The 13,985-nt window shown below is 40.3% G+C and overlaps 3 protein-coding genes and 1 long non-coding RNA gene across 7 annotated transcripts in view; 1 reads left to right on the top strand and 3 right to left on the bottom strand.

Moving 5' to 3' along the window:
- Positions 1 to 4,083, bottom strand: part of LOC6738049 (glypican-6) — a 38,723-nt gene extending 34,640 nt beyond the window's left edge. Inside the window, exon 1 of the mRNA XM_016171490.2 lies at positions 3,273 to 4,083. Coding sequence (XP_016031879.1) covers positions 3,273 to 3,579 — 307 coding nt within the window. The 5' untranslated portion in view covers positions 3,580 to 4,083. The remainder of the gene's footprint in view (positions 1 to 3,272) is intronic.
- LOC123327231 lies at positions 2,662 to 3,158 on the bottom strand. Its single transcript, XR_006541803.1, has 2 exons — positions 2,850 to 3,158; positions 2,662 to 2,779 (listed from the first exon to the last, which is right to left on the bottom strand). It is a non-coding gene; the product is annotated as an uncharacterized LOC123327231 (long non-coding RNA).
- Positions 4,084 to 4,597: 514 nt separating the features above from the next.
- On the top strand, positions 4,598 to 8,496 carry LOC6738048 (ATP-dependent DNA helicase Q5). 3 transcript variants are annotated; one of them, XM_016169553.3, is made up of 5 exons: positions 4,600 to 4,826; positions 4,889 to 6,187; positions 6,463 to 6,914; positions 6,974 to 8,195; positions 8,254 to 8,496. In XM_016169553.3, exons 1-5 carry the CDS (start codon positions 4,724 to 4,726, stop codon positions 8,355 to 8,357), a joined length of 3,180 nt encoding a protein of 1,059 aa, XP_016031878.1. In that variant the 5' UTR covers positions 4,600 to 4,723; the 3' UTR covers positions 8,358 to 8,496. The 3 variants fall into 3 exon arrangements, with proteins under 3 accessions (XP_039150224.1, XP_039150225.1, XP_016031878.1); XM_039294290.2 differs by lacking the exons at positions 6,463 to 6,914; positions 6,974 to 8,195; positions 8,254 to 8,496 and adding an exon at positions 6,261 to 6,330 and having other exon boundaries at positions 4,598 to 4,826; XM_039294291.2 differs by lacking the exons at positions 6,463 to 6,914; positions 6,974 to 8,195; positions 8,254 to 8,496 and adding an exon at positions 6,256 to 6,330 and having other exon boundaries at positions 4,598 to 4,826.
- Positions 8,497 to 8,528: 32 nt separating this feature from the next.
- LOC6738047 lies at positions 8,529 to 13,902 on the bottom strand. Of its 2 annotated transcripts, XM_016171489.3 has the most exons (5): positions 13,733 to 13,902; positions 9,754 to 9,807; positions 9,524 to 9,630; positions 9,163 to 9,323; positions 8,529 to 9,102 (listed from the first exon to the last, which is right to left on the bottom strand). In XM_016171489.3, exons 2-5 carry the CDS (start codon positions 9,773 to 9,775, stop codon positions 8,865 to 8,867), a joined length of 528 nt encoding a protein of 175 aa, XP_016031877.1. In that variant the 5' UTR covers positions 9,776 to 9,807; positions 13,733 to 13,902; the 3' UTR covers positions 8,529 to 8,864. The 2 variants fall into 2 exon arrangements, with proteins under 2 accessions (XP_016031877.1, XP_016031876.1); XM_016171488.3 differs by lacking the exon at positions 9,754 to 9,807 and having other exon boundaries at positions 13,646 to 13,901.
- Between the last annotated feature and the right edge of the window lie 83 nt (positions 13,903 to 13,985).

Below are 13,985 nucleotides of genomic sequence, written 5' to 3'. Positions count from 1 at the left end.
CATTTCTGTGTGGGAAATTCGTTGGTTGGTCCGAAAGAGTATTCAATACCTTATAGAAGGGTTGTACCAAAATATGCTAGTATTATTAGTAAAATTGATAAGACTTCAAAATATTTATTTCATATAGATCTTGATTCTTTACCTTCACTTTATTAAACTAAACTATAGAATAAGTATTGAAACTATTGATAAGTTTGTATGAAAATCTCAATTTAAGGGTATTCGAAGCTTCGATCTACGAAGCCAATCTTCTCTCTGCATTGAGTCTCTCTTGCCCGCTCCTCTGATATTATTTTTAACGATTTAATGTTTTGCGAACTGTTTAAATTGTGCAAACAATTTCAGCTAAGTGCCTGCCTACCACTGATGATGATGATGGCGAGCCGGGGACGATGGTCAAGGGGTTTGGGGTTAAAGTGGGTTCGCACAGCTTTTTGATGTGGCACAGGAAGTGCAGCTTTAATGAAGCGTTTAAGTGGCAGCTGTAGTTGCTGTTTGCCATGGTTGTTGTTTGTGCAGCACGGAAGGTGTCATGCAGTTGTTGTTGCCCAATGTTTGTTGCTCTTCATGGTTCAATGGAAAGGAATGCGCCTGAAGTGTGAAGATGAGAGAGCTGGGAAATTGGCCAAAAACACTTAGACGTGACTGTTCGAAATTTTACCTTAAATATATGTACGAAATTTTCGCTTGGTAAATATGGTTTTGGGTTTTTACAGCATCTGCAGTATTTAAATTACATAATTATATATCGAAATCGAACTATCTAACTACCCACTTTATATATATTTGTATTCAACCATTCAATTTTCAGAACTTCCCTACGACAATATGTTGGCCCCAAAAAGTCTACGTTTCATAAACTAGTTCACCTATCGCAAATGGAAGTTTAGCTTTATCAGACGCACAGCCTCACCAGTTAGGTGGCCTACAAAACCACGAAACTCCAACTCCATCCAGAAGAACCTATAAACACCTATCGCAAAAGTAGTTCCCAGTTAAGCAATTCGAGAAGGCATGGGAAAAGAACAGGTCGGAAACTTTATCTAAATGCTGGCGCTTATCAGGCGGACAAGGTGCGAGGGGTGGGGGTCAGGTGAATGGAAAGGGAATGAAAAGAAGCGAACGAGAAGAGAGGACGCAACATAAGAATTTATGACTCACACGGTGAAAGATGGAAAGAGAAGCTGTGCACTGGGAGAAATGAAATGTTAAGAATTATGGAATATTAGATTAGCATAAATTTAAGAAATCTTGTACTATTTTAAATAATTTTCCATTCAAATAATATTTTTTTTATGTTTTAAGAAGCACTAAGTAACAATCACATGGATATCAATAAAATGTTAATGGATCACAAAAAGTTATTAAAATATTATTTACGGATTAACTTTAATAATTCGACTGCATTCGTTTTTTGAAGCCCAATGGAAGGGGATTCGAGTTGATCGGGAAGTAAAAGGTTCACATAAAAATGCCGACAGAGAATAAAAATCCTGAACTGCATAATTTAAACGATTTCAATGACACCTTGATTAATATCAAAGACAACACAAAAGGGAACTCGAGAACTGACCACTCTACCTGTTGGCCACCCCGGCCCCTCAACGCCCCCCTCCCCCACAGACATTTCCATGAAATTATGAACGAAACGCAACGCAACGCGCAATGCATTTGACCAAAAGATAAAGAATAAGGAAAACATATCGGGAGGGAAAAAAACCAATCAGGCAACGTTGAAAACCAAAAATAAACAAAGGCAGGGCGCAGGTAGAGGGCCAAAGGACGGGCAGGGGAATGGACAGTAACAGGGGTATGGGGTGGGGCAAAAGGGCAGAGGCTGCAACAGTTTACCTGGCAACAAATCAAACAAAGAGAGAGAGAGAGAAAGAAACTGGAAGCGACGAAGAGAGGGCAGCGCAACTTATTGCAATTAAGCGTGATTAATTCAGGATTTATACAAATTAACTAAAACCCACAGGCGATCGAGGTCGAGGCTAGGTCCTCCCCTCTCCACCCCTTATAACCCATTAAGCTGTGTGTAAAAGCGGTGTGACAACATTTTTGCTCTTGCACTAGGCGAAGAGCCTGTAAATGGGTTCCACAGTCCAATATCTTTAAAAGATTCGTAAACTTTGTAAAGCATTCCAACCCAAAAATAGAAATAATTAAGGAATCCTTAAAAGATTTAAATAACTCTTATTGCATAGCCCACATAAATATAAAAGGGTTAATTCACGCAGTTCACGCCAACGATGCTCCACTGTATGCCCGCGCTCTTCTCGTTTTATTTCCTTTTTTCGTTCATCAAAAAGGAATTTCTTGAGATTTTTCGCTGCGGCTGCTCCTGCCTTTTGGACTGGTCTTGGAAACTGGAACCCTTTGCCCCCACTGGGTAGGAATGGACCGGGGGCAGGAATGGGGGCTGCGATGAGCAGGCGACGCATGCGCCAAGATCTCTGGGATGGACACGCTCTCCGCGACGGACTCTCTCTTATTTAGAGCCTGTCTTGTGCTGCTGCTTATTCGCATTTCGAGTTGATTTGCCTGGAATTTTATTTCCTACGGGGGGCGGAGGGAGTGGAGCTCTGCAGACGCGTTGAAGGAACAGAATGAATCACGGAATCGCCCAATTTATACGCGAGTTCTCTTTGTTCCTTTGCGAAACAAACTTGTTTCTTATCTCCGGCAATTTACCATTGTTATGAAATATACGGATTCTTTGTTTTGGCTTAAAACCAATATTAGTTGTTTTGAGTTTTTCATTTCATTGGAGAACTAACTATATATTTAAGCTTTTTTAAATAATTTTTTTCCATAATAAATTTACATATGTAAGTATATTTGCATACCGTATACATTTTAAAAGATCTGATAGCCACGATCTGATTTTCGTTATCTTTTTTGCATTAAGAATGGCACTACCACAAACATTTCGCACTTTGAACAATGCACACACTTTGTTATTTATCGCTACAAATTAAAATTTGTACTATTTTATTGACACCATATGGGAAGGCAATAAGAGATAATAAGCCTACTAAAGTCTCGGAATTTTCAAGATAATTTTTGTCTTTTATTACAGAAAGATGTGTATGTTATTACATGATGAAAATATCTTTAAAATGTATTTTAAAAAATCGTGTGTTTCGAAATTAAAAAGGAATGTAATGTAATTATAACTTAGAATATATATATTTACAGTAACGATAAATAAGGTCTTATATTTCTCAACAGATATTCATTAAGCTATTTGTAAATAATATCGAACCTACCGTTACTTGGTTTTTGAGGAATTTCGATGGCATCGATTCCTCTTGCTTGAAAAATGTGTGTCACAGCACTGCAATTCGGACTGAATTGATCAATGATCGAGGACCCTGCTACTCCCCCCGCTGGATTGGGGGCGGCAAGGGCGGCCACTTGGGGGGCGGGGCCATTGTCCGCTTGTAGGGTGGGCGGAAAGTGGGTGGTGAGTAGTAAAAGTAGAAGAGGACTGCTGAATATCACAAGGCGGGCAGTTGTTGCTGTTGCTTTTCTTCTGCAATGCAGATGTTGTTGTTGTTGCTGCTTATGTAGCATTTTGATAACTCTTTCTTGATTTTAAGGGGAAAGAGACAGCGAGAGACAGGGCTAATTTCACCGGCGTTTGTTGTCGTTTGGCTTCGATTGGGATTCGATTCGCTTTGACTGTGTTTGTTCTCTTAGCGGTAAATATTTTTGGCAAACGCAGGCACCCACACTGAAGCACGCACACTAATACACCGCTTTGTTTGCCGGCATTATTATTATAAAACTTATTTTTGTCGTTTGCGTTTATCAGTGCGCATTTTGCGTTCAGAAGCAATTAAAGTGCAACATGGCTGTCGGGTGTTATTAAATCGGGATTATTAACAATTAACAAATAGCGGCACACGCACTGCACATAGACGCACTTGCACCAACACACACGCACCCGCGACGACGAAGACGAATTGAAAGCAAAGCGCGCAACGCAGGAAGAAGCAGCACAGCGCGTGCTCGCGAGTCGGCTGTAAAATTTTGACTGAGAAGTCTCTTTGAATTTCGACTGCTTACCGTCGATTCTTTTCAGCCTGCGCTTATCGATTGGTGACCGCCGCTATCGATGTCTATCGCCTTGCAGCGGGTTTTAGGAATGTACAGTGTCACTAGGCTATGAGAATTCCATTCTGGGAACGTTTGTTAGACAGTCTTAAAATTTATATAAAAAAAAAGAAAGTTTCACAAGAAATAGATTGGTCGCTTTAATAAAATTATACGTGCAATTATACATTTTATAAATATTTTTTTGTTTGCCAAAACACGGCTATATATTGACATTAAGATTTAAATTGGTTGGTAATTTAAATGGTTATTGAATCTTTTAATCGCAATGAATAGAAACAAATGAATTATGTATTGATATTGATTTAAGTTGACAAGTGTTTATTCTCAAAACGTTGTAGTGAGTTATCGATGTCATCTTCATAGGCAAGATTCATGCTCATTTAATTACATTTAAAGTATTTGGTTTACAAAGCAAATAGTGTGGACATCTAAATTTGGTCGAATATGTGACATCGATAAAAGAACGCCCTGACTATCGAAAGCCACTCTCCAGCCGCATTGTTCATCTCTAACCCAGCTGTTTTGGCGGCAACGAGTTTCGGTCTGAAGCAAAACAATGTTTATTTAAATAAAACGCAATTTAAATAACGGCCCAAGTATGGCGCATGAGAGCGCTGTGCACGAGGCGCTCAAAAAGCATTTCGGCCACTCGAAATTTAAGTCGGATCTACAGGAAAAAGCCGTGAAGTGCGCTGTCAAAAGTGAATATTGGCCAAGTTCTTATCCAATCTCGCAGATAATACCTCTCGTAATTCTCTTACAGAAAAGCAGGATGTGTATGTGTCGATGCCCACGGGCTCGGGTAAATCCCTGTGCTTCCAATTGCCTGGTTTGATGTCAGAGAATCAAATAACCATTGTTTTTTCTCCACTTCTGGCTTTGATCAAGGATCAAATAGATCACTTGACTAAACTAAAAGTGCCGGCGGATTCTTTGAACTCCAAGATGAGCACCAAAGAAAGGGATCGTGTTATAATGGACTTAAAGGCCGTGAGGACCAACCTGAAGTTTCTCTATATAACGCCGGAACAGGCCGCCACCAAGTTTTTCCAAGACCTGCTGCATACTCTCCATAAACACAAAAAGCTTGCCTACTTTGCAGTCGACGAGGCGCATTGCGTTAGCCAATGGGGACATGACTTCAGACCGGACTATCTAAAGCTGGGGGAGCTGCGTTCCACATATTCCGACGTCATCTGGTTGGCCTTAACTGCCACAGCTTCTAGGGAAGTCAAGGAGGATATTTATAAGCAGTTGCGCCTCCACCAACCCGTTGCTCAATTTAGCACTCCTAGCTTCAGGAAAAACCTCTTCTACGACATTGTTTACAAGAATTCAATCGAAGATGACTTTCAGCACCTGGCAGATTTCGCCAGACACTGCCTGGGCGATCCGAAGGAGTTTAAGGATACACCCAAGCCACAAAGAGGCTGCGGAATCGTATATTGCCGGACTCGAGACCAAGTGGAGCGCATGGCGATAGGAGTAACTAAACAGGGAATCGGAGCAGTGGCCTATCATGCTGGTCTGAAAACAGGAGAACGTACAGAAGTCCAGGAAGCGTGGATGCGTGGTGATCAGCCCATTATATGCGCAACTAATAGTTTTGGAATGGGTGTGGACAAACCAAGTGTGCGCTTCGTTATCCACTGGGATGTACCCCAAAATGTGGCTGCTTATTATCAAGAATCAGGTCGCGCTGGACGCGATGGCTTGCAGTCATATTGTAGATTATACTACGGACGCGAAGACGTCCGGAGCATACGTTTCCTTCTTCAAAACGATGCCCACAGAGCTAGGGGTCGTGGTGACAAAGAGCTGCTTACGGAGAGAGCTATCAAACAATTTGAAAAGATCACGGAATTCTGCGAGCGAACAACCTGCAGGCATAAACTCTTTTCGGATTTCTTTGGAGATCCAACTCCAGATTGTAATGGGCAATGCGATGTCTGCAAGCGTCCCAAGAAAGCGGAAAAAGCACTGGAGATGTTCCATCGATTATGTATGGATGATGCCTTTAAGTCGCATATTTCGCTACAGGATTGCGCAGATCTGTATGAGGGTGAGTTTTAAAACTTTCTAAACTTGTTTTATCTTTTCTGATCTTAAAGCGTTTTCGACCATATAAAGTATAGATATTCTTGACCGGGATTACTATCCGAGTCGATCTGGATATCGAGATCTATGGACTTAGCGGGATCTCTGGAATGACCTGGCGGGACCTCGCCCACGGTTTTAAAAAATGTTGACATTTTTTGATTTAGTTATATATCAAAAAGTATCTTATAGTCGAGTAAGTCGAGTATAGCGCTCTCTCTTGTTTTTATATCATACTAGGCGGCCGACCAGGTATGAAGCGTGCTGCCCAGGAGTACGCAGGCGGTGAATCCGGCTCAGATGACGATTCTGGTCAGAGTCACTCATCAATGGCCAAGAGAGCCAAAAAGGAATCGCAGGATTTCATTAAGCAGCAGTTCAAACTTCGAAAGCAAATCAGTGCAGCTAGGCAGCTGGAACAGGAAACAGCTGCTCAAATATCTCGCGTTCGAATGGCGGAGGCCACTGAGAAGAAAATCGCAGGTCTTCAGGCCACTCATCGGGAAAAATATCTGACAGCTTTAATCGACGCACTCAAAGCCAATGTGGACAAGTGCAAAGACGAGCCAGAGCAGCAGACAAAAAGTGTACTAAAATACAATGACTATGAGGCAATGGCAGTGGATATGGAATATGACGTATTTCGCCAGAATAAGGTGGCCAATATGTACCGACATGCTTTAGTTAAAGAGGTAAGAATAATTAACTGTCACAAGATATATATGATATTATTAACTTCTTTCTCTGATAGATATCCACAATCAAAAAACTCACAGAACAGACTAAATTATTGCCTCTCTTGGTGGACTATATTCCGAAGCCTGAAACAAGTTCTAAAGGTGCTTGGACAGGTGGAAGCGTGGCCTACTTTGAGCGGAAACTCAAAGAGCTAGAAGAACAAAGGCCACAAAGCCTTAAGGAGGTTCCAAAAGCCCTAAAGGACAGAAAGGGTTTTAAACAGGAAAATAGCAAGCAGACTTCAATTTCGTCTTTTTTTAAAAAAGAAATTAAAGAAGAACCAATAGACTCGTCAATTCAAGAAGAACGTGTAAATATTAAAAATGAACCTGCGGACAATCAGATGGATTTAGAAGAAAGCGCACCTAAAGATATGGCTTCCAATCCTGTTAAGGAGGAATCCCTGACCCCAGAAAGTTCTGATCGTGAGCTTGAACTCCAACCCGACAGCTTAATTGGAGAAAGGAAATTTAAATTGATGTCAAATGGTGATGGAAGCTATGACACTCACCGCAGGAAAAGAGTTTCGCATGAAACTCAACCCAAAGAGAAGGAGTCAAGTAAAACAAAGTCCAGTATGCAGCATCTTTTTGGTTCCCTTAAAAGCGAGTCAGAGGATTCTAATCAATCTTCGAATGGTTTTAAAACTGCTCGACAAATGCTCGAAGAAAATAATGCAAAACTCGAGGGTGTACCTGAAAAATTACCTACCAAGGATGGCGAAAAGAGAGTTTTAGAAAACAGTGACGATTCTATTGGATTTATTTCAGCCAGGGAAATGTTAGAAAGAAGCAAAGAAAAGGAAGGGGGCGATAAGTCAAACAGCAAACTCGAAAAACTCGGATTTATTTCAGCCCGGGAAATGCTGGAGAAAAACAAACTTAACGAAAGATGTTTGGACAAAAAAAACGTTAAGGAAATTAAATTAGAAAGTAGGGAAACCAAAAGATCACTTCAAAACAACGAATTACAACATAAGAAAGAGGAAGACCGTAAAGACATAGCATCTCGCAGGAAAACGTCAAAGGAATCATTATCGAACTTGAAGAAGGAAGGATCCGACTCCAAAGTTTTGCAAAAGGATACAAAACCAGAAAAGAACCATCAAAAAACCGATGTCAGCAAAAATGTGGTGCAGTGGCTCAATCCGTATTATAAACGAAAAATAGCCACCAAAGAACTTTTCAAAGCTTTGGCAAAATTGATCACTCAGCGCATTTGTGATGGTAGCTTGGGTAAGATATACATACTTGCTGTCTATTGATACCTTTAAAATGGATCATAAAACTCTAGGTGACGGCGATGCTGGAAAGTGCTATATAAAGGAAACCTTTCATGGCCTGGAGATGATAAACAACGATCAGGACATTGAAAAATATTTCATAAAATCCAAGTGACTAAAAAACTCCGCATGATTTTTTCACGACACATTGTTTCGCCTTGTTAACAGTTGTATCATCTTTTTTTTCGTTAATAACTATTTTTGTATATAATAAGCACATTAATTATCAATAATACATTTAAATACGACATTTTTATTTGGACAGTTTCAATAGAAAAAATATTGATTTGGGATATTATTCGCTCGTACAAAATTTATTTGCGTTGAATCTTATTTATTAATTGAATTAGATATAACATTCGTGATGCTCGATGTATTAAGCTTATAAAAAAAACAAAACAGGGCAGCCGATTAAGAACTTTAAACCTCCTCGGACGTCGATTTTGTACATTTTCGATTCGATGATGGCAATTTGTTTTCTTGTGGGATTACAATTAGCTTGGGAGACGGGGATGTGAACGGGGCTCTTACTTCTAAGATGGAGCTATAAATATTACAGTCCACGCTAGGCGAGAATCGAATGGATACCTCTTTCCCGCCAAACTTCACGGGGTCGACCATGTCATTCCAGATCGCCGTGGACACCAAAACGCAGGGTGATGAGTATGTCCAGCAAGAAGACCAGCGAGGTAACCAAGGCAATCGAGGCGGAGGCCATCACGAGATCCAAACGATGCATATTCGGGTGCCAGTAGTTGCGATCCTTGGTGGTGGACCAATCCCGGAAGAGCAGAGCGGTTACGGCCACGAAGAGCACAAAGCCCACTAGATTCCACAAGGTAGCCGTACGCCAAGGAGTCCTATTAGTACATTAAATATATCAGTACTAGCACTTTAATGAAATCTAACTTTAAACTTACAAATCACCGAAGAGCGCCATTATCAGATAGATCGCCGTGTAGATGGTCAGTGCTCCAAAGGTCACATAGCAAAGGGAAGCCACTCGGGGAGTGATGAACACCCGCAGATGAGAATTGGTGGCCGGCTCATCGATCAGACCCAAACAGCATATAAGCAGGCACTATTGGAAACGACACATAGTTTTCATAAATTATTTGGTTTTTAAATCATTGTTTTAGCAATTTAGTTGTATCCCCTCCCACAATGTTGAATCTTTATAAAATGTAATTGGTCACCATGAAACTAGTTTCTTATCTGATTTTTAAAAGTTATTCAAAAGATTTCTATTTAAAAGTGTATTAAAATTTAACAAAAACTCACCAGTTCCACAATCTTGATGCATATCACCGTGTAGGTGGCCTTTTTGTTTCCATGAGTTGTGGCAAAGGAATTATCGTCAGCCGGCGACATTTCGACGCGTGAGATTTCTGCACCGAGCAATTAAACAATTAATTAATTAAAGAACACTACTGAATCAATTGATATTTTGGCCACTTCGCCATTTGCTCGGAGCGAGGAAAGAATGACAATAAAACTTATTGTATATGTACCTATCGATCGCAAGTAGCTCATTTTGCAGAGTCTGATTTGGATACGTTCTCGACCTACAGAGGAAACGAAATCTTCAATTTTGGCTTTTTAGTGTTCAGTTAAAGTCGGGTTTAATGGCCATTTTTGGCCTCCATGTCTGGGTTATCGGATATTTGTTATTGGGGATGCTCAGTGGAGCGTGCAAACGAGTAAAACCGAACAATCTACGTTCTGTTGTGGATTTGTGTCAATTGATGGCCGAAGGTCTTCCTCTCCCACATGAAATACATCCAGTTGCAGACCGAATTGATTAAGGGCACATTCTGCGATGATCTCATCTATTGGGTGTGTGGGACTTTTGGGTGGGGTATATATCTATGAATCTACGAACATATGGGGCTATATTCGCCAGCGAGGTGCCGAGATGCATACCAAATTCAACCTGGGAATGCGAGCAGCCTACGTGAGTTTGCATCAAAAAGTCGTATGAATAATAAATCCAACTATAATCGCTGTCTTGTGAACCTTCATCTATAATTCCATTATTGTCAATCATTAATTGCATACCGACAAGGAAGCTACTGTCGCTCAATTTGCACCTCTTTTGGACACAATTCAACACCTGTTTTGATAGAGTTCTTTATTCTTTTTCTACACTAAAAAAAGTGTTATGAACCGAAAAGTAACCAATTTCTGTATATCAAGAGAAAAAAGTTTAAATGCAGTTATAAACAAAATATCATGCCATTCATAATTTGGAAGTTCTTTAATATCAAATATTTGCACACCATTGAAATTTACATTGAATTCAGCTTAAGTGATTTTCTGGGTTATCATAACCGGTTACTCGTTTTTGCCGTGTATAAAGTGGGGAATTGGATCTCCACTTCATGAGCAACAATGGTCCCCCCATTGATTGAAGCTAATTGCATCATATAAAGAACAAAGCATAAAATCCCAATATTAGCCAAAGGCACGTACAGCAAAAGTGAAGGGGCGGGCAACGAGGAGGGAACTGTGCTAGTTAACCCCGCGATGCGTAACCCCCATAAACAACAATTAAAATGCGAGGGGTGGGGGGCGGAAACCAGAAAAAATAAGTCAAACTCGAAATGAAACTGGAAACTCAACACAATCCCTAAAAAAGGGCCACGCACAACTTTCACTGCGTATGGGGGAGGGGGAAAATGTGAAAGGGAGTGAGCTGGGAAAGAGCTGTAGAGAAAAGTGGAGGGAAAAAGATAAAATGGGCCCAAGACACTCCCTCTTTACAAAGCGAGGGCTCGGGGCTAATAAACATTTTAGTGTCTAGGTTCTGGTTGCAAAGGTAAACAGCAAATAGACAGTGGAAACTACCACTTTTGAAAGCAGTGGAGTTAACTTAGCTTTTTGTAATAATCCATTTGAATCCAAAGTGATAATTTAATATACTAATAATAACCCCACCACAGCAATCCACATATATTTAGTGTAATTTTTTAACAATCGAAAAGTTTAAGTTTCTATCAAAAAGTTTGTTTAAATAAGCATATATATGAATTTTAAAAATAATCCAGACACACTTGGTACTCTTTAATAGATTTCTTTGAAGCCTATTCCCCACCTATTAAATCTCCTCACTAATTTTCGGGTATGTGGGGCTCTCCAAGATGGGAATTTCAGTGCCTAACTGCTTGCGTGTTGTTGCTAACGAGTGCTTCACGTTTTGGCCCACACTGAACACCCCGCGCAGCACCCCTTTGAACCAAAAAAAATAAACAAGTTTTCTTTGGCGGCGCTTAGAAGAAAGCCCAAAAAGCAGAAACCAAACAAAACACACGCAACAAGCCACGAAGCACAAAAAAAAGGTAAACAAAACGTATTGGCTAAGAAAACTTGTTTTAGAAAAAAGAGCATTTGGCTTAAAAGAGAGGGGCTAAGAGTTCGACTACCTGCCACACCTGCGTATTTCAAAAGGGGATATTTTCTCTCGAAAGGTGTGCATAATTTAGTGGCCAGCACTGTGAATTAACCTCGTTTCGCTTTCAGGCTCAAAAGGGACTTTTCACACTGAGCAGCCCTATAACTGGTCTGAGTTTTGGGTCAATGACTCGATTCTCCGTTTTTGTTTTGGTTCTTCGATTCTATCCAAAGAATTTGTTTAAGCCATTCCCAACTTAATTTGGGTTTATAAGTCTCATTTCCGGAAAGCCAGAGATCCAAAGAGCTACATCATCTGTACTATCTGTATTTCTCAGCTTTCAATCGCAGTCTTGGGCAATTGAAAAATGCAACAAAACTTGTTTGCCTACCGCCCCCTTTTTTGCCCCCCGCGCGTGTCTTAACCCCCCTCACTCACTTGCATTGATATGCACAACTGCAAACTGGTTGCAGGCGAGAGCGAGAGGGACGGACGATGGGGGAGTGAGAGGGCAGCACCACCTCAAACACAAATACATACATATATGCAAAAGGCGCCTACTGTACTTGGTCATCGCCATAGTTTTCACTCCCCGCGAAGGGCAGTTCGCGATTTTCCAGCTGCATTTTCCTAACATGGTCAATACCCATAGAGGGTATATACTTACAATTATTTCTTTTAAAATAAAATTAAGATGAGTCCTCCTTTTAATTTGTTTTTTTTACCTTTTACAAATGACTTTTCTAAGAATAATGTCGATCACATCAGAAAGTGTTTAACAAAATCTATAATATCTAATTATTTATTTATATTTTCTTATGGTTTTAGAGAGTAATATTCATACGTTTTGCTGACAATATTTTTCTTATCTCTTTACTTAATGCTGTTGTAAACAAAAAGTAATGGCAAAGCCATAAATCTGATGAATGGGAACTTGGAAGCCATATAACTTGAAGAGTAGTGTTCATGGCGGCATTTTTGCAATTTATTTAGATATTCCTACAAAATCTATTGCTACTGCAGTTGCCTTTGACCCCAGTGAGACCCACACCGCTTTTGGCAGTGGGGTAAAAACTTGGTTTAGCCCTAAGCATGCAACATTTTGCGATGTGGGCGGAAAGGTAACGGGCTTACGAGGGTGGTTGGTGCTTGGGGGAGTTTTCTAGGCGACTCCCTTAGGGGTTGTTGGTAAATTCAATGCCAAAGCAATTGGCCAAGGCTCGTCGGGATTTACCATGAGTGTACTGGCGTTACTGTCACTGTTATTGTTTCGTGTCGGGCCTGTCAGTGAAGGTCAGTGCCCATAAATGATATTGGTATTGAATCGAAAGGGTTCTGTTAGCAAAAGGGAGCTTCTGCACACGAAACGTGTAATTGAGTGCTAATATAAACAACTGGGTTCAGTGTTTTTGCCATACTGTTTACATATTGACAGATTTTAAACTAACAGCGTTCAAATATTTAATGTAAAGAACGGTAAAGAAATTAAAAAGGTCATTAACATGAATTCGTATACTTCAGTTGAACACTACCTAATTGTTTTAACGCTAACGTAAGATATGTGTTTTTTTCGCTTTATAAAGCCCAGTATTTGTCAGCTAATTAAAGCTGCATCAAAGGGGAGGGGCCGCATTGATGGTGAGAAAATTGTCAGTGAGTCACATTGAACAAACTAATTTGTGTTAGCCAGTGTACTGTTGTGTGTAGATTGTGCAAAATTAGCATGTCTAACAATAACAACAAACTACTGCGATCGTCTTGCTGATGTAGTTATTGTTGTATCTGTGCTTGTTTACTGTACAATTAGCTCTGGGTGGGGCCCTCCGATCTCACAGACTCCATTTGTATGAGAAGATCTTTGGGGGAGAATCGAAACTTCGACGGAAGCTGAACAAACTTTAGTTTTCTTTTTTAGTGCATTTTCAACTCGTTTAAACATTAGTTACTGCCGAGCAAACGACAAACTGGTTTTAGTTTTTACTCAGAATTTCGTTTTGGGGTTATTATATTACATTTTTCAAATTTTCGTTGAGTTGCAGATAGGTGCGGTACACAAGTGCAGCCAAATGATTCGGGTTAGCTGTTAAGTTATATCTCACACTAAATACACAGATAAATCAATGAATTCTTTCACGCGCGTTGAATAGTTTCAGTAGTTCAGTTTAAACTGCGACTCAGAGCGGGAATCGGTTTTTAAAAAACCGTCTTTCAAAAAACCTCTGAAACCGACGACACGCCAACGACAACTGTTGTAACCTGAACCCAAAACCGAATCCAAAGCCCGCCAAACGAGCTATTGAGCCACAGCCCAAAATAAAGAGAGTATTTCCCAATGAGAATTATTCCCAAGAC

Source organism: Drosophila simulans, chromosome 3L (genome assembly GCF_016746395.2).
Source record: "Drosophila simulans strain w501 chromosome 3L, Prin_Dsim_3.1, whole genome shotgun sequence".
Taxonomy (NCBI): Eukaryota; Metazoa; Arthropoda; class Insecta; order Diptera; family Drosophilidae; genus Drosophila; species Drosophila simulans.
Note: the sequence above shows the minus strand (reverse complement) of the source record. Positions and strands in the feature narration are given on the sequence as shown.